This window comes from Oncorhynchus mykiss, chromosome 22 (assembly GCF_057628025.1).
Source record: "Oncorhynchus mykiss isolate SJ-2025 chromosome 22, ASM5762802v1, whole genome shotgun sequence".
In the NCBI taxonomy this organism is placed as follows: Eukaryota; Metazoa; Chordata; class Actinopteri; order Salmoniformes; family Salmonidae; genus Oncorhynchus; species Oncorhynchus mykiss.
The window spans coordinates 32,189,116-32,206,983 of record NC_143043.1 but is presented as its reverse complement, the minus strand read 5'-3'; the positions used below and the strand labels follow the sequence as shown (position 1 = coordinate 32,206,983).

At 42.9% G+C, this 17,868-nt stretch overlaps 1 protein-coding gene and 1 long non-coding RNA gene across 8 annotated transcripts in view; one reads left to right on the top strand and one right to left on the bottom strand.

Moving 5' to 3' along the window:
* LOC110501657 (poly (ADP-ribose) polymerase family, member 4) overlaps positions 1 to 17,868 on the bottom strand; it is a 30,212-nt gene that overhangs the window by 10,333 nt on the left and 2,011 nt on the right. For 2 of the 7 annotated variants that reach the window (XM_090215850.1, XM_090215851.1), the window contains exons 2-10: positions 12,518 to 12,645; positions 12,173 to 12,386; positions 11,422 to 11,530; positions 11,022 to 11,100; positions 2,294 to 2,401; positions 1,992 to 2,150; positions 1,613 to 1,750; positions 1,316 to 1,501; positions 836 to 984 (exon numbers count right to left, since the gene is read on the bottom strand). In XM_090215850.1, coding sequence (XP_090071976.1) covers positions 836 to 984; positions 1,316 to 1,501; positions 1,613 to 1,750; positions 1,992 to 2,150; positions 2,294 to 2,401; positions 11,022 to 11,100; positions 11,422 to 11,530; positions 12,173 to 12,386; positions 12,518 to 12,645 — 1,270 coding nt within the window. Of the gene's footprint in view, positions 1 to 835; positions 985 to 1,315; positions 1,502 to 1,612; positions 1,751 to 1,991; positions 2,151 to 2,293; positions 2,402 to 11,021; positions 11,101 to 11,421; positions 11,531 to 12,172; positions 12,387 to 12,517; positions 12,646 to 13,105; positions 13,281 to 14,764; positions 15,024 to 17,868 lie in introns of those variants that run through there. The other 5 variants (XM_090215852.1, XM_090215853.1, XM_090215857.1 and 2 more) reach the window with 5 other exon arrangements.
* On the top strand, positions 13,226 to 16,695 carry LOC110501659 (uncharacterized). The gene is made up of 2 exons (XR_002470233.3): positions 13,226 to 13,711; positions 15,299 to 16,695. It is a non-coding gene; the product is annotated as an uncharacterized LOC110501659 (long non-coding RNA).

Here is a 17,868-nt window from a genome sequence, read left to right as displayed (position 1 = left end):
GAGCGGCCCCATTACCACAGTAACCTCCCTCTCTTAAAAGGGCAGCTGAAAATTTTGACTCAGGTCACAAAAAAATATAATGAAATTGAGCAATATACCACATAGCTTCTTACCAATACATGTATTGCTATAGAAACATTACAAAGCATGGTCATCTTGAAAGAGGTTCACCTAGGGGTCATGATAGGGGCTGTACCAAATGTTTGATGTATTATAATAATTGATTACGCTTATGTTGTATTAATAGAAGGGGAGGAGTTATAAGACCCCTCCCTCCTTACATTTATAGGGTCCTAGACTACAGATTACCAATATATATACATTATGAGGTTTCATATGGTTCCACAGTACTTTCCTAGTCTCTCTGCCTATTATGAAGAAACTGTGAGAAATGTGTGACTGTGAAGAAAGAACTCTGCAGGGGAGTGTAAGAGATTAGTCAGACATTCCACTATAAATCAACTTGGACATTTACTGCTAAGCTTTTAGATAGCTATATAAACAGTTTTTGTGTTGCGTGGTCTCATAAGTAGAAGATAATGACGTAGGCAGTGACATCACTAGGGCTGGACTTACTCGGAAACATGCGTTATGTTCCTGTTGTCAACTTCTGTCTGCAATTGCATTAATAAAGGACTTTTAATGATTTAATTAAAGATATTGTCATAATGTTAATTTCACCAATGAGCGACAAGGAAACGAACCCCCACAATCTGTTTTTGATGTTTTTTTCAAATGTAATTATGGATGTGACTGAAAGATTTGTTAATCTACCTGCCACAGTGGCTGGTGGACCAAAAAGTACATTTTAGGCCCTGTTTGAGTGGGTCAGTACCTGTCCTGTAGAAGTTCGGTGACATACAGAAATTCAGGACCAGGGGGAACTCTTTCAATGCTACACCTCAGGGCGCGGTACTTCCCCAGACAAGAAGGGATGGGGCTTCTCAGTGTTGCCTCGCTCACATTCAGCACGTCTCTGATCAACTACAACAAAGATCCATGTTAGTGTTCATTAAATTGTGTGAGATATATATATATATATATATATATATATTTATATATATATATATATATATATATATATAAATAATATATATATATATATATATATATAAATATATATATATATATATATATATAAATTATATATATATATATATACACACATACATACACATACACACACACGATATGGGCTAGGACTATATATATATATGTAGAGGGGAGAAAGTCAATAAGTGGTTGGGGTGGGACTGGATCCCAGGTCATTTAAACTGTGTTCATTCTGCTAAAAAATAACAGTGTTGTGTGTTACCTGGCAGAGGTCCAGTTGCGATGAGATGAGTTTAGTGTGGAGAGGGAGATGGGACAGATCAGTTTTGTGTGGCAGGAGGGTGTAGACCTCCTCCATTAGAGAAGCCACCTCAGTGTCTGGCCCCTCCCCCTGTCTCGCCCTCAGCTTCCTCTGGACCTGTAGCAGCAGCCCCTCAGCCCTGCTCACCTACACAACAATGATACAGCTTTAATGAGCACAAGTACTCAGAGAACAACAGACAGACAGACTAATACAGTATGCATCATGAACACTGCGAGCCAACCACAGCTCACTTACATCGTTGAGACTGAGGCTGGTGATTGGAACCTTGAGGACGTTGTCCAGACAACCAAGGGCCTCTGCCCAGAGCAGCTCCACGAACACGCCCACTTCCTGTGATAGGCTGCTGCAACTCAGCTTCTCCTCCAGCAGCAGCTGTCAATCATACAAGACATGTCAATCAACCCCTGACTGGCACCCACAGCATTGATTACTGTATTGCTGTACAGAATCACATAGAATCCAAATCTTACAGTGGAGTGCCAACATCTATTAGACTCCAATAATTAGAGTATTTCTCAGGTGATGGGTAAAAAGGGGCAAATCTGATATAATATGTTGTGTCTGTCTGTATTTTTAAGAAACTATGTGTCTATACATAAGGGGGGTGTCTGACCTGCTGCAGGCTGGCAGAGCCCAGATCCGGAGCCTCTGGAGGGAGGGTGGTCCTCAGTGTGAGTCCTCTGACCTGCAGCTCCTTCCTGAGAGTCTGGTAGACCTCCACAGCCTCCTCTGACATGGAGAGGAACACCTGCTTGTCCTGCACAGCTGCTGACTGACAGACAAGACAGCAGACCAAACAGGTAGTAGGGATAGTCCACCCAAATAGGGATAGTAGGGATTGTTCATCCTAACGACATAATAACTAGCCAAGAATCCATGGATCCTGTGAATCAGTGACCAAAGACATGAGCTCACCTTAGCACCATGGTCCTCTCTCCAGTACCTCACCACACGGTACTGCTGCTGTCCCCCCTCTGCGCTGCCACTCTGCAGCTCCAACACCGACCATGTGCTGCTATTAGCCTGGAAAACACATAGGTACACACACTGCATAGTATGATACACATATATATGTGTATGTATATGTGTATATACAGTTGAAGTCAGAAGTTTACATACACCTTAGCCAAATACATTTCAACTCAGTTTCACAATTCCTGACATTTAATCAAAGTAAAAATTCCCCGTCTAAGGTCAGTTAGGATCACCACTTTATTTTAAGAATATGAAATGTCAGAACAATTGTAGAGAGAATGATTTCTTTCAGCTTTGATTTCTTTCATCACATTTCCAGTGGGTCAGAAGTTTACATACACTCAATTAGTATTTGGTAGCATTGCCATTAAATTGTTTAACTTGGGTCAAATGTTTCAGGTAGACTTCCACAAGCTTCCCACAATAAGTTGGGTGAATTTTGGCCCATTCCTCCTGACAGAGCTGGTGTAACTGAGTCAGGTTTGCAGGCCTCTTTGCTCGCACACACTTTTTCAGTTCTGCCCACAAATTGTCTATAGGATTGAGGTCAGGGCTTTGTAATGGCCACTCCAATACCTTGACTTTGTTGTCCTTAAGCCATTTTGCCACAACTTTGGAAGTATGCTTAGGGTCATTGTCCATTTGGAAGGCCCATTTGCGTCCAACCTTTAACTTCCTGACAGATGTCTTGAGATTTTGCTTCAATATGTCCACATAATTTTCCGTTCTCATGATGCCATCTATTTTGTGACGTGCCCCAGTCACTCCTGCAGCAAAGCACCCCCACAACATGATGCTGCCGTGCTTCACGGTTGGGATGGTGTTCTTCGGCTTGCAATCCTCCCCCTTTTTCCTCCAAACATAACAATGATCATTATGGCCAAACAGTTCTATTTTTGTTTCATTAGACCAGAGGACATTTCTCCAAAAGGTACAATCTTTGTCCCCATGTGCAGTTGCAAACCGTAGTCTGGCTTTTTTATGGCGGCCTTTCAGGTTAAGTCCATATAGGACTCGTTTTACTGTGGATATAGATACGTTTGTACCTGTTTCCTCCAACATCTTCACAAGGTCCTTTGCTGTTGTTCTGGGATTGATTTGCACTTTTCGCACCAAAGTACGTTCATCTCTAGGAGACAGAACACGTCTCCTTCCTGAGCGGTATGACGGATGAGTGGTCCCATGGTGTTTATACTTGCACACTATTGTTTGTACAGATGAACGTAGTACCTTCAGGCATTTGGAAATTGCTCCCAAGGATGAACCAGACTTATGGAGGTCTACAACTTTTCTTCTGGGGTCTTGGCTGATTTCTTTTGATTTTCCCTTGATGTCAAGCAAAGAGGCACTGATTTTGAAGGTAGGCCTTGAAATACATCCACAGGTACACCTCCATTTGACTCAAATGATGTCACTTAGCCTATCAGACGATTCTAAAGCCATGACATCATTTTCTGGAATTTTACAAGCTGTTTAAAGGCACAGTCAACTTAGTGTATGTAAACTTCTGACCCACTGGAATTGTGACACAGTAAGTGTCACAATTCTGTCTGTAAACAATTGTTGGAAAAATGACTTGTGTCATGCACAAAGTAGATGTCCTAACCAACTTGCCAAAACTATAGTTTGTTAACAAGAAATTTGTGGTTGAAAAACGGGTTTTAATGACTTCAACCTAAGTGTATGTAAACTTCCGACTTCAACTGTATATTATATATACACTGCTCAAAAAAATAAAGGGAACACTTAAACAACACAATGTAACTCCAAGTCAATCACAGTTCTGTGAAATCAAACTGTCCACTTAGGAAGCAACACTGATTGACAATAAATTTCACATGCTGTTGTGCAAATGGAATAGACAACAGGTGGAAATTATAGGCAATTAGCAAGACACCCCCAATAAAGGAGTGGTTCTGCAGGTGGCAACCACAGACCACTTCTCAGTTCCTATGCTTCCTGGCTGATGTTTTGGTCACTTTTGAATGCTGGCGGTGCTTTCACTCTAGTGGTAGCATGAGACGGAGTCTACAACCCACACAAGTGGCTCAGGTAGTGCAGCTCATCCAGGATGGCACATCAATGCGAGCTGTGGCAAGAAGGTTTGCTGTGTCTGTCAGCGTAGTGTCCAGAGCATGGAGGCGCTACCAGGAGACAGGCCAGTACATCAGGAGACGTGGAGGAGGCCGTAGGAGGTCAACAACCCAGCAGCAGGACCGCTACCTCTGCCTTTGTGCAAGGAGGAGCAGGAGGAGCACTTCCAGAGCCCTGCAAAATGACCTCCAGCAGGCCACAAATGGGCATGTGTCTGCTCAAACGGTCAGAAACAGACACCATGAGGGTGGTATGAGGGCCCGATGTCCACAGGTGGGGGTTGTGCTTACAGCCCAACACCCTGCAGGACGTTTGGCATTTGCCAGAGAACACCAAGGTTGGCAAATTCGCAACTGGCGCCCTGTGCTCTTCACAGATGAAAGCAGGTTCACACTGAGCACGTGACAGACGTGACAGAGTCTGGAGACGCCGTGGAGAACGTTCTGCTGCCTGCAACATCCTCCAGCATGACCGGTTTGGCGGTGGGTCAGTCATGGTGTGGGGTGGCATTTCTTTGGGGGGCCGCACAGCCCTCCATGTGCTTGCCAGAGGTAGCCTGACTGCCATTAGGTACCGAGATGAGATCCTCAGACCCCTTGTGAGACCATATGCTGGTGCGGTTGGCCCTGGGTTCCTCCTAATGCAAGACAATGCTAGACCTCATGTGGCTGGAGTGTGTCAGCAGTTCCTGCAAGAGGAAGGCATTGATGCTATGGACTGGCCCGCCCATTCCCCAGACCTGAATCCAATTGAGCACATCTGGGACATCATGTCTCGCTCCATCCACCAACGCCACGTTGCACCACAGACTGTCCAGGAGTTGGCGGATGCTTTAGTCCAGGTCTGGGAGGAGATCCCTCAGGAGACCATCCGCCACCTCATCAGGAGCATGCCCAGGCATTGTAGGGAGGTGAACAGGCACGTTGAGGCCACACACACTACTGAGCCTCATTTTGACTTGTTTTAAGGACATTACATCAAAGTTGGATCAGCCTGTAGTGTGGTTTTCCACTTTAATTTTGAGTGTCACTCCAAATCCAGACCGCCATGGGTTGATACATTTGATTTCCATTGATAATATGTGTGATTTTGTTGTCAGCACATTCAACTATGTAAAGAAAAAAGTATTTAATAAGAATATTTAATTCATTCAGATCTAGGAGGTGTTATTTTAGCGTTCCCTTTATTTTTTTGAGCAGTGTATATATAAACTCAGCAAAAAAAGAAACGTCCCATTTTCTGGACCCTGTCTATCAAAGATAATTTGTAAAAATCTAAATAACTTAAACACTGTTTAAACACTGTTTCCCATGCTTGTTCAATGAACCATACATAATTAATGAACATGCAGCTGTGGAATGGTCGTTAATTAAGAAACAGTGTACAGACGGTAGGCAATTATGGTCACAGTTATGAAAACTTAGGACACTAAAGAGGCCTTTCTCCTGACTCTGAAAAACACCAAAAGAAAGATGAGCAGGGACCCTGGGCATCTGTGTGAATGTGCCTTAGGCATGCTGCAAGGAGGCATGAGGACTGCAGATGGGGCCAGGGCAATAAATTGCTATGTCCTTACTGTGAGACGTCTAAGACAGCACTACGGGGAGACAGGACGGACAGCTGATCGTCCTCGCAGTGGCAGACCACATGTAACAACACCTGCACAGGATCGGTACATCCGAACATCACACCTGCGAGACAGCTACAGGATGGCAACAACAACAAGTCCTCACCAGACATCACCGGCAACAAGGTTGCCTAAGGGCACAAACCCACCGTCGCTGGACCAGACAGGAGACGGTGGACCAGACAGGACTGGCAAAAAGTGCTCTTCGCTGACGAGTCGCGGTTTTGTCTCACCAGGGGTGATGGTCGGATTCGCGTTTATCGTCGAAGGAATGAGTGTTACACGGAGGAGTACTCTGGAACGGGATCGATTTGGAGGTGGACGGTCTGGGGCGGTGTTTCACATCATCGGGCTGAGCTTGTTGTCATTGCAGGCAATCTCAGCGCTGTGCGTAACAGCCAAGACATCCTCCTCCCTCATATGGCACCCTTCATTGTAGGCTCATCCTGACATGGCAATGCCACCAACCATACTGCTCGTTCTGTGCGTGATTTCCTATGACACAGAAATGTCAGTGTTCTGCCATGGCCAGCGAAGAGCCCGGATCTCAATCCCATTGAGCACGTCTGGAACCTGTTGGATCGGAGGGTGAGGGCTAGGGCCATTCCCTCCAGAAATGTCTGGGAACTTGCAGATTGCCTTGGAGTGGGGTAACATTTCACAGCAAGAACTGGCAAATCTGGTGCAGTCCTTGAGGAAGAGATGCACTGCAGTACTTAATGCAGCTGGTGGCCACACCAGATACTCACTGTTACATTTGAATTTGACCCCTCCTTTATTCAGGGACACATTATTCAATTTCTGTTAGTCACATGTCTGTGGAACTTGTTCAGTTTATTTGTCTCAGTTGTTGAATCTAGTTATGTTCATACAAATATTTACATGTTAATTAAGTTTGCTGAAAATAAACACAGTTGATAGTGAGAGGACTTTTTTTTTTTTTTGCTGAGTTTAAATACATACACATTTACATACGTACAGTGGCAAGGAAACGTATGTGAACCCTTTGGAATTACCTGGATTTCTGCATAAATTTGACTTAGATGAAGATCAGATAACATTTTAAGTCACAACAATAGACAAACACAGTGCGCTTAAACTAATAACCCACACATTATTGTATTTGTATTGTTTGTATTGAATACATCATTTAAACATTCACAGTTTAGGTTGGAAAAAGTATGTGAACCTCTAGGCTAATGACTTCTTCAAAAGCTAATTGGAGTCAGGAGTCAACTAACATGGAGTCAAATCAATGAGACGAGATTGGAGATTTTGGTTAGAGCTGCCCTGCCCCATAAAAAACATTTATAAAATGTGCATTTGCTATTCACAAATAGCATTGCCTGAGAAGAAAAGAGATCTAAGAATTGTTGCCTTGCATAAAGCTGGAAAGGGTTACAAAAGTATCTCTAAAAGGTAGTCCACGGTAAGACAAATTGTCTATAAATTGAGAAATTTCAGCACTGTTGCTACTCTCCCTAGGAGTGGCCATCCTGCAAAGATGACAGCAGAATGCTCAATGAGGTTAAGAAGAATCCTAGAGTGTCAGCTAAAGATTTACAGAAATCTATGGAAGATGCTAACATCCCTGTTGACGAGTCTTCAATACGTAAAACACTAAACAAGAATGGTGTTCATGGGAGGACACCATGGAAGAAGCCACTGCTGTCCAAAAAACCATTGCTGCACATCTGAAGTTCGCAAAAGAGCACCTGGATGTTCCACAGCACTACTGGCAAAATATTCTGTGGACGGATGAATCTACAGTTGAGTTGTTTGGAAGGAACACACAACACTGTGTGGAGAAAAGAAAAGGCACAGCACACCAACATTAAAACCTCATCCCAACTGTAAACAATGTTGGAGGGAGCATCATGGTTTGGAGCTGCTTTGCTGTCTCAAGGCCTGGACAGCTTGCTATCGTCAACGGAAAAATTATTCCCAAGCTTATTAAGACATTTTGCTGGAGAATGTATTTTTTATTTATTTAACCAGGTAGGATAGTTGTAGTCTCATTTGCAACTGCGACCTGGCCAAGATAAAGCAAAGCAGTGTGACACAGACAACAACAGAGTAACACATGGAGTAAACAATAAACAAGCCAATAACACAATAAACAAGTCAATGACACAGTAGAAAAAAGAAAGTCTATATACAGTGTGTGCAAAAGGCATGAGGAGGTAGGCAATAATAGGCCATAGGAGCGAATAGTTCCAATTTAGCAGATTAACACTGGAGTGATAAATGAGCAGATGATGATGTGCAAGTAGAGATACTGGGGTGAAAAAGAGCAGAAAAGTAAATAAAATAAAAACAGTATTGGGATGAGGTAGGTAGATTGAGTGGGCTATTTACAGATGGACTATGTACAGCTGCAGCAATCGGTTAGCTGCTCAGATAGTTGATGTTTAAAGTTGGTGAGGGAAATAAAAGTCTCCAACTTCAGCAATTTTTGCAATTCGTTCCAGTCACTGGCAGCAGAGAACTGGAAGGAAAGGCGGCCAAATGAGGTGTTGGCTTTGGGGATGATCAGTGAGATACACCTGCTGGAACGTGTGCTACGGGTGGGTGTTGTTATCATGACCAGTAAACTGAGATAAGGCGGAGCTTTACCTAGCATATACTTATAGATGACCTGGAGCCAGTGGGTCTGGCGACAAATATGTAGCGAGGGCCAGCCGACTAGAGCATACAGGTCGCAGTGGTGGGTGGTATAAGGTGATTTGGTAACAAAATCGAAATGGTCAGTGATCTGTTTATTAACTTGGCTTTCGAAGACTTTAGATATGCAGGGCAGGATGGATTTTGGTCTGTAACAGTTTGGTTCTAGGGTGTCACCCCCTTTGAAGAGGGGGATGACCGTGGCAGCTTACCAATCTTTAGGGATCTCGGACGATACGAAAGAGAGGTTGAACAGGTTGGTAATAGGGGTTGCAACAATGGCGGCGGCGGATAGTTTTAGAAAGAGAGGGTCCAGATATTCTAGCCCAGCTGATTTGTACAGGTCAAGGTTTTGTAGCTCTTTCAGAGCATCTGCTGTCTGGATTTGGGTGAAGGAGAAGCTGGAGAGGCTTGGGCGAGTAGCTGTGGGGGGGGCGGAGCTGTTGGCCGGGGTTGGAGTAGCCAGGAGGAAGGCATAGCCAGCCTTTGAGAATTGCTTATTGAAATGTTCGATTATCATGGATTTATCAGTGGTGACCGTGTTACCTAGCCTCAGTGCAAGCTGGGCAGCTGGGAGGAGGTCCTCTTGTTCTCCATGGATTTTACAGTGTCCCAAAACTTTTTAAAGTTAGAGCTACAGGATGTGAATTTCTGCTTCAAAAAGCTAGCCTTTGCTTTCCTGACTGACTGCGTGTATTAGTTCCTGACTTCCCTGAACAGTTGCATATCGCGGGGACTATTCGATGCTATTGCAGTCCGCCACAGGATGTTTTTGTGCTGGTCAAGGGCCGTCAGGTCTGGAGTGAACCAAGGGCTATATCTGTTCTTAGTTCTACATTTTTTGAACGGGGCATGCTTATCTAAGATAGTGAGGAAATTACTTCTAAAGAATGACCAGGCATCCTCGACTGACGGGATGTGGTCAATATCCTTCCAGGATACCCGGGCCAGGTCGATTAGAAAGGCCTGCTCACAGAAGTGTTTTAGGGAGCGTTTGACAGTGATGAGGGGTGGTCGTTTGACCGCGGACCCATAGCGGATACAGGCAAAGAGGCAGTGGTCGCTGAGATCCTGATTGAAAACAGCAGAGGTGTATTTGGAGGGCAAGTTGGTCAGGATAATGTCTATGAGGGTGCCCATGTTTACGGATTTAGGGTTGTACCTGTTGGGTTCCTTGATGATTTGTGTGAGATTGAGGGCATCTAGCTTAGATTGTAGGACTGCCGGGGTGTTAAGCATATCCCAGTTTAGGTCACCTAACAGAACGAACTCTGAAGCTAGATGGGGGGGCGATCAATTCACAAATGGTGTCCAGGGCACAGCTGGGAGTGGAGGGGGGGGGTCAATAGCAGGCGGCAACAGTGTGAGACTTATTTCTGGAGAGGTTCATTTTTAAAATTAGAAGTTCAAACTGTTTGGGTATAGACCTGGAAAGTATGACAGATCTTTGCAGGCTCTCTCTGTAGTAGATTGCAAATCCTCCCCCTTTGGCAGTTCTATCTTGACGGAAATGTTGTAGCTGGGTATTGAAATCTCAGAATTGTTGGTGGCCTTCGTAAGCCAGGATTCAGACACAGCAAGGACATCAGGGTTGGCGGAGTGTGCTAAAGCAGTGAATAAAACAAACTTAGGGAGGAGGCTTCTAATGTTAACATGCATGAAACCAAGGTTTTTTGATCACAGAAGTCAACAAATGAGGGTGCCTGGGGACACGTGGGGCCTGGGGACACACGGGGCCTCAACCCGACTGAGATGCTGTAGCATGACCTCAAAAGAGCAGTTCACACCAGACATCCCAAGAATATTGTGGAACTGAAACAGTTTTGTAAAGACGAATGGTCCAAAATTCCTCCTGACCGTTGTGCAGGTCTGATCCGCAACTACAGAAAACGTTTGGTTGAGGTTATTGCTGCAAAAAGAGGGTCAACCTTTTATTAAATCCAAGGGTTCACATACTTTTTCCAACCTGCACTGTGAATGTTTACACGGTGTGCTCAATAAAAACATGAACAATTATTTGTGTGTTAATAGTTTAAGCAGACAGTGTTTGCCTATTGTTGTGACTTAGATGAAGATCAGATAACATTTTATTACCAATTTATGCACAAATGCAGGTAATTCTAAAGGGTTCACATACTTTTTATTGACACACACACACACACACACACACACACACACACACACACACACACACACCTGTAAAGACAGGTGTGTCAATCAACAGGATCAACAAGTAAAGCTGACATGAGATAAATAAACTGTACTGCCTATGGGTGGGCTTACCTTTCCAAAAATGGAGTACTTGGCCACTTGGAAATGTGTTGGATATGTTGGTAGATCATTGTCACTTTCAGTATACACTCTAAAAGAAAAAAGAAAACACAAACGAGTCATGTAGCTTGTTACTACACTACGGGTGGGCCGTCATTGTAAATAAGGATTTGTTCTTAACTGACTTGTCTAGTTAAATAAAGGTTAAATAAATAAATACATACATTATTGCAGGGCAATTACATAAGTTGCATACAACAATTACATAACCTAGGTTATTCAACTGGTTAGTACTCTGGTATAAGACCTGTGTCATCGAATGTGGGGCCATGACCAGGTTAAAGTCAGAAAGGAAAAGTATGACATCTAGTCAGGCAGTGATTGACAGGTAAGTGGTACAGTAGGTACACACCTGAATTTGCCCAGGTAAGTACTCTCCCGATTCCCCGCCCTCTCGGCTTGATTTACAGCATTCACTGTCTGGGTCTGAACTTCAGCCGGCTGGCTCGTTCCCTTCAACACTAACACACATAACATGCACACAAACACACCCTATGTCAAAGTCCAATTCTATTCAAAACATCCATATATTACACATACACCCCTTCGTAAAAAAGGCATCGTTCTTCAAACACAGAAAAGTGCAATGAAACACACCCATAGTGAGCACACAGTGCCTTTGTCAGTTAAAGACAACTGTAGGGAAAAAAACAGCCTCCTGACTGATTAACTCAAAAGAACACACTGGGTGAATGAGTCAACATGCTGGGAACAGAGCGAGAGACAACACCCACTGTGATTGTGTCAGAGGAGAATGCTCAAAGATGACAAACCCTGGCTCTGCTTGCTGAATGTGCAAGAAGCTTTTCATTGGAAATACACACACGTAAAAGCCTGCATGCAAAGAGAATGGTGATGCCTGAAACTGACAGTGATGAAGAAGCTGAGCTGTATTATTACTTAGGGATTACTTATAGTTAAAGCATAGATGAGAAAGATAAAGCATCTATTCATTACTGAGTCTATTTACTTGCCTATTTACTTGCGTGACAACTGTTTTGGCAACATTGTTGTGTAACATTGTATATTTTAATCACCAATAAAGCGTATTTCAATTTGGGAAAGATTGTATTTGACTGAAAGGGGAAAGGTTTGGCTTGTACCTGACTGAGATGGCAAGGGAGAGGCAGGCCTGGGTGGGATGAGAGAGGTAGAGGGAGGGGGGGGCAGGCAGTAGTCCTCTACAGGCAGCAGGACTCCCTTCTCCAGGCAGAGTGACACATACTCCACCCCTACTACTGGAGTCTGATGCTTCTTCATGCTCCGCACCCGACTGGAGCTCAGACTGGACATACTGCTCGTCACTACGAGAGTACACTGTGGGGATGACAGAAAGAGAGCGATATATCAAGAGAGAAAGAGAGCAAGAAAGACAGATCATCAATATCGCCAACATGTTTGAATCTAGCCTATGAATTCAAAATTGTTTGTGTTACTGTGCACCTGACCTGCTTATTGATCACATAGGAAATGCTGCCCCCATTCTCTGTTATTGCCAGCTTCAGCCTATTCTTCTCCTTATAAGGCAAATTCTTCAGCTCCAAAACCACAAAACAGTTGTCAAACAGAGCCATAGCTGTTGAAGGAGAGAAAAACCTTTATGACATGGTCTTATCAAACACACCGGACGGGTCTCAGAGCATTTCATATTATTCTGTCTGTAAATCCAAGACACTCCATTAACCCTTTAAACTAATCCTTCCCCTAACCCATCTCCTTAATTTAACTCTAACCTTAATCCTAATGTTAGCCACCTAGCTTGAATTCGTAACATATCATACATTTTGCAAATTTGTAAAATATTGTACGTTTTTAGAAAATCGGAACATATATTACAAATTGCAGTTCGTAACATATCATACAAAATCGGTGATGAACATCAACAAATTAATATATACCATACGAAACATAACATACTAAGTGGAGTCTCTTGATGTACGTACAGAATAATACGAAATGTTCTGAGACCAGTTTGAACACACACACACACACACACACACACCTGATTTCAAATTCCAAACACTTAACAGACTAACCTTATCCCCTCAAACTAAGTGGACACTTCTGATGATGTACCATGACGTCTGACGAGTATACACTTGCAGGGCAAGGGAGGAAGGATGATTTTTAAATGGACCGCCCTTGACCGGAAATTCGTCACTCGTTCATTGTTTTCAGCCACTGGTAGCTTGTAGATGCATTATATGCTCTACAGTCAATTATGATTGCATGTCTACTTATAGTAACTATATAATTATTAATATACGCCTACTGTATGATAGCTAGAAAATGAATTAGCTAACGTTATCCTGCCTAGCTGGAACTTCTGAAGGAAAATTTGTTATTTCTACAATTTCCAAAAGCTAACCAAAGAAAAACATAATTACTTTTATGAGACCTGGTTATGCCGTCATGTGCATTAGAAGCACAATTTCTAACCTGTTTACTTACACTTGTATGTTGACGTCCATATTGACGTTGAGGTTTTACGTTTCGGTGGACTTTTCTTAGCGGATGTACAATGAACGCGAATTAAATTATGGGGGGGTTTCAGGCCCGAAGTGAACATATTTGTACACTTCCCTTGTTTGGACCGACGTCCAAGATGGTGACGGGGATTCCCCTAAGGGCATAAGGCGAGGGTAAGTGGACAAGGATGTGACTTTTCTGAGTTGAAACGCAGCTAAACAGCCCTCGGCCCTAAACGTTTTACATCGTCACATCAGTGTACCTCAAATGCCCCTTGCCCAAGCAAGGGAGCGTGATTATCAGAGATGCAACGTCATTGGTGGAAATCTTGAAGTTGAGTTTAAAAACAACTAACCTAAAGCTATTAATGTACCTAGGAAGCTAACGTATCTAGCTCGCTACAGTTACCTAGAGCTGGCTAGCTAGTTTTATAGTTTGGTAATTTATTCCAATACATTTCAGAATTGCAAACAAATGTTTATGAATGGAGCAACGTTTTATATGCTGCTCACTACGAGACTAAGCCAATTTGCCAACGCTAAAATCAGTGTGTGTATATAAGCTAGCGTCATACTTTTTTCTGACATGCCGAAAATGCAGCCTTGTTGATTACATTTGACACTTCACCGCCACCAATGTGACTAGTTTGCATTGAAGTGTGGGTCATAACAACCCCGCAAGTGACAAAAGTTGTTCACTCGCTCCCTCGAGCTAAATCTAGTGAATTGGGCCTCCATTTAGGATGGCAATCAAACTGCATCCGGTTTCAACGTGGATTCCCGAGAGAAAGTGGCAGCGCAAGGGCTGTGGGGGTAAAAAATAACATGTTTGGACTGTTACAGATGCGGAAGTGCGAGTGTAACAACAGATATTTTAGCTTTTTGTCAGGTTGAAAATGTGTGTTCTCGCTACCTGGATAATTAATGGTAATACATGTGGGCTATCAATCAAATGTATACAAATACATGGTTGTGAGCACATAAAAACGAAACCGTAATAAGCCCCTGTCGTAGACAGCTATGCAACTAGCTGACTAAACTTCACTCCATGGGGAAGGAAGTTTCTAATGAACTTGGGTGAAATTCAGTCAGCTACCTGAAATTAATATCAGTGCATAACCAGTTGAGTAAAATAGCCCACTTGTCGACAATAGTCACAGTAAAATCAATATCTTTGGAAAAATGCTATAGATTCAAACTTATAAAGAAAATATGTAACTGTTTTACCGTAAGTAGGTGTCCGTTACTGTGGCTGTCTTACAGTGAAGATAACTTTACATTATATGTTACAGGTGGCTGTAACTGTACTCACACGTATTTTGCTACTGTACGACAATCTTTACTAGCAACTGTAAACTTCCTTGTATAGAAGAATAACACGACTACGCCCCATTAACACGCCACGCCCTTATACAATGTTGTGTTGCCTTCTATTGGCTTAAATTCGGGAACCATAGGCTAATAGGGATTTTTTCTCTCTCTTTACTCTCATCAGACTGAAAGTTATTATTATATATTTTTTTTAATGCAAATGAGGCAACCCGTCCTTAAATATGCGCTAATTTGCATATTACCATCTGTTTTTCAACACATTGCTTCAAGGTAGAATGTTATTTTATTTTTAATTGTGATCAGACACTTAATGGTCAGACTTTTTTACAGATCAGCTTATCAAAACTGTAAACTAGTCAACTGTGAACTCCATGTAAACTAGTGTTCTGTACTGTAATTGACTATTCTAACAGTAATTTTTTATTGAAGGTGCAGAATGCCGTGTATGGAGGATTGACTGGGGTGTACAGATGAGCAATGCCAGTGGAATTTGGGGACACAGTGGAATTTAGCTCAAAAGGTTGAGCGAGATCTTTTGAGTTCTCTGACAGCACCCCAGCCGCTTCTCCATCTCTACCTAAAACCCCTGCGTACCACTCCCACAACGTACTTAAGAAGAGTTTGGAAGGGGCCAATGTTCCACTTGGAGCCTTCTGCACAAGTGCATCAAAGCTAAACCAAACAGTCATCATGTTCCAACAGCAGCCACACAGTAAACACGGCATCAACACAGTGTCAGAAATGCTTGTAATTTTATGACTTTTATGTTAAGCTAGAGGAGTGTAAATGTGCCAGCTTGGATGAGGTTACTAAAGCACAGAGTGCCTCCTATGCATGGTATGACACACTTACATTTCAGATCACTGCAAGCTCAGTAAAGAATGTTCCTGTGCGCACCTCAACAAATCCTGACCACTTTGTGCAGGAGCATCTCTTCCCCAGGTTCCATGGAAACTCAGAAACCACATATGGCAAGAAAAACGAGCAGGTGGCCTACACATGGATGGAGAGCTGTGGGTTTAGTTTGGAGAGTAGAGGCACAGTAGTGTGTCAAGGAGCCATGTCTTTCTGCAAGCCCACAGATGGAGTGTTAAACTCTCAAGAACTTCTAGAAATTAAAATGTCCTGTTCTGAGTGAAGTGTGAGTCTCTGGCAAACTCCTCGACGTGAAGCTGGTGGATGGAGTTCCTCAGCTACAACATAATGGAGCCTGTGGGTACTACGTGCAGGAGCAATTGGGCATGTTCTGCACAGGACTGGAGATATGCAAACTGTTGTCTGGGCTCTGTCCGAGCTGGTTGTTATTGATGTGCCTATTGATGTGAAGTTCTGTGCTGATGTTATCCCTAAACTGAAGGCATTCTATTTCCTACATATGCTGCCAAGGGTAGTATATGAGTTCCAGTTAGGCAGACTGTGTGCTCAAAATATGTTAATCTATGTGGTATCTAGGCTAATACTTTGTTTTGAAATAGTTCTTATATTTTGTGCCTTGTAAAGATCTCTGTTAGCTCTACCTTATTATCTAAGCATAACTCTTGATGTTTTTTGTTGTCTTGCACAGTTCTCTTCATATGCACATTTACCTGATTTATATTTGCATAATTCTTCTTGGTGTTTTTTACGTCTTGCCTTGTACAGCTCTCTTCATACATGTGTATCTAATGCCTAAGGATTACTCCTTATGATTTATGAATATTTTAATTGTACCTTGTATAGCTCTTTATTTTCATTTGGCACTTCATTAACTTATCTAAGCATACCATAACGCATCTTGCACTTGAGAAATGATGGCATTAATAAAAACATGAAATTCCACTTTGAAATTTTCTTTGATACTTACCACATTTCTTCCTGAATTTCAAAATGTTTTTCAGTTTGATTCTGAGTTTAGTTTTCAAGGGCACAAATTAAGAAAAGTGTGGCACTTGATAAACAGTTGTCTTCCTTCTTGGTCTGTTAGATATTTTGGTGTTGAATAAATTTGATTTTAAATGGATTTAAAAAGGCATTATAGCAGCACCTAGTAGATGCCTGTCATTTTCAGGAACAGGCAAAGTTACAGTACATTTCAAATATAGGAACAAAATATTCAGATTACTCAGGAAATATATATATATACACTGCTCAAAAAAATAAAAGGGAACACTAAAATAACACATCCTAGATCTGAATGAATTAAATATTCTTATTAAATACTTTTTTCTTTACATAGTTGAATGTGCTGACAACAAAATCACACAAAAATGATCAATGGAAATCAAATTTATCAACCCATGGAGGTCTGGATTTGGAGTCACACTCAAAATTAAAGTGGAAAACCACACTACAGGCTGATCCAACTTTGATGTAATGTCCTTAAAACAAGTCAAAATGAGGCTCGGTAGTGTGTGTGGCCTCCACGTGCCTGTATGACCTCCCTACAATGCCTGGGCATGCTCCTGATGAGGTGGTGGATGGTCTCCTGAGGGATCTCCTCCCAGACCTGGACTAAAGCATCCGTAAACTCCTGGACAGTCTGTGGTGCAACGTGGCGCTGGTGGATGGAGCGAGACATGATGTCCCAGATGTGCTCAATTGGATTCAGGTCTGGGGAACGGGCAGGCCAGTCCATAGCATCAATGTCTTCCTCTTGCAGGAACTGCTGACACACTCCAGCCACATGAGGTCATTGTCTTGCATTAGGAGGAACCCAGGGCCAACCACACCAGCATATGGTCTCACAAGGCGTCTGAGGATCTCATCTCGGTACCTAATGGCAGTCAGGCTACCTCTGGCGTGCACATGGAGGGCTGTGCGGCCCCCCAAAGAAATGCCACCCCACACCATGACTGACCCACCGCCAAACCGGTCATGCTGGAGGATGTTGCAGGCAGCAGAACGTTCTCCACGGCATCTCCAGACTCTGTCACGTCTGTCACATGTGCTCAGTGTGAACCTGCTTTCATCAGTGAAGAGCACAGGGCGCCAGTGGCGAATTTGCCAATCTTGGTGTTCTC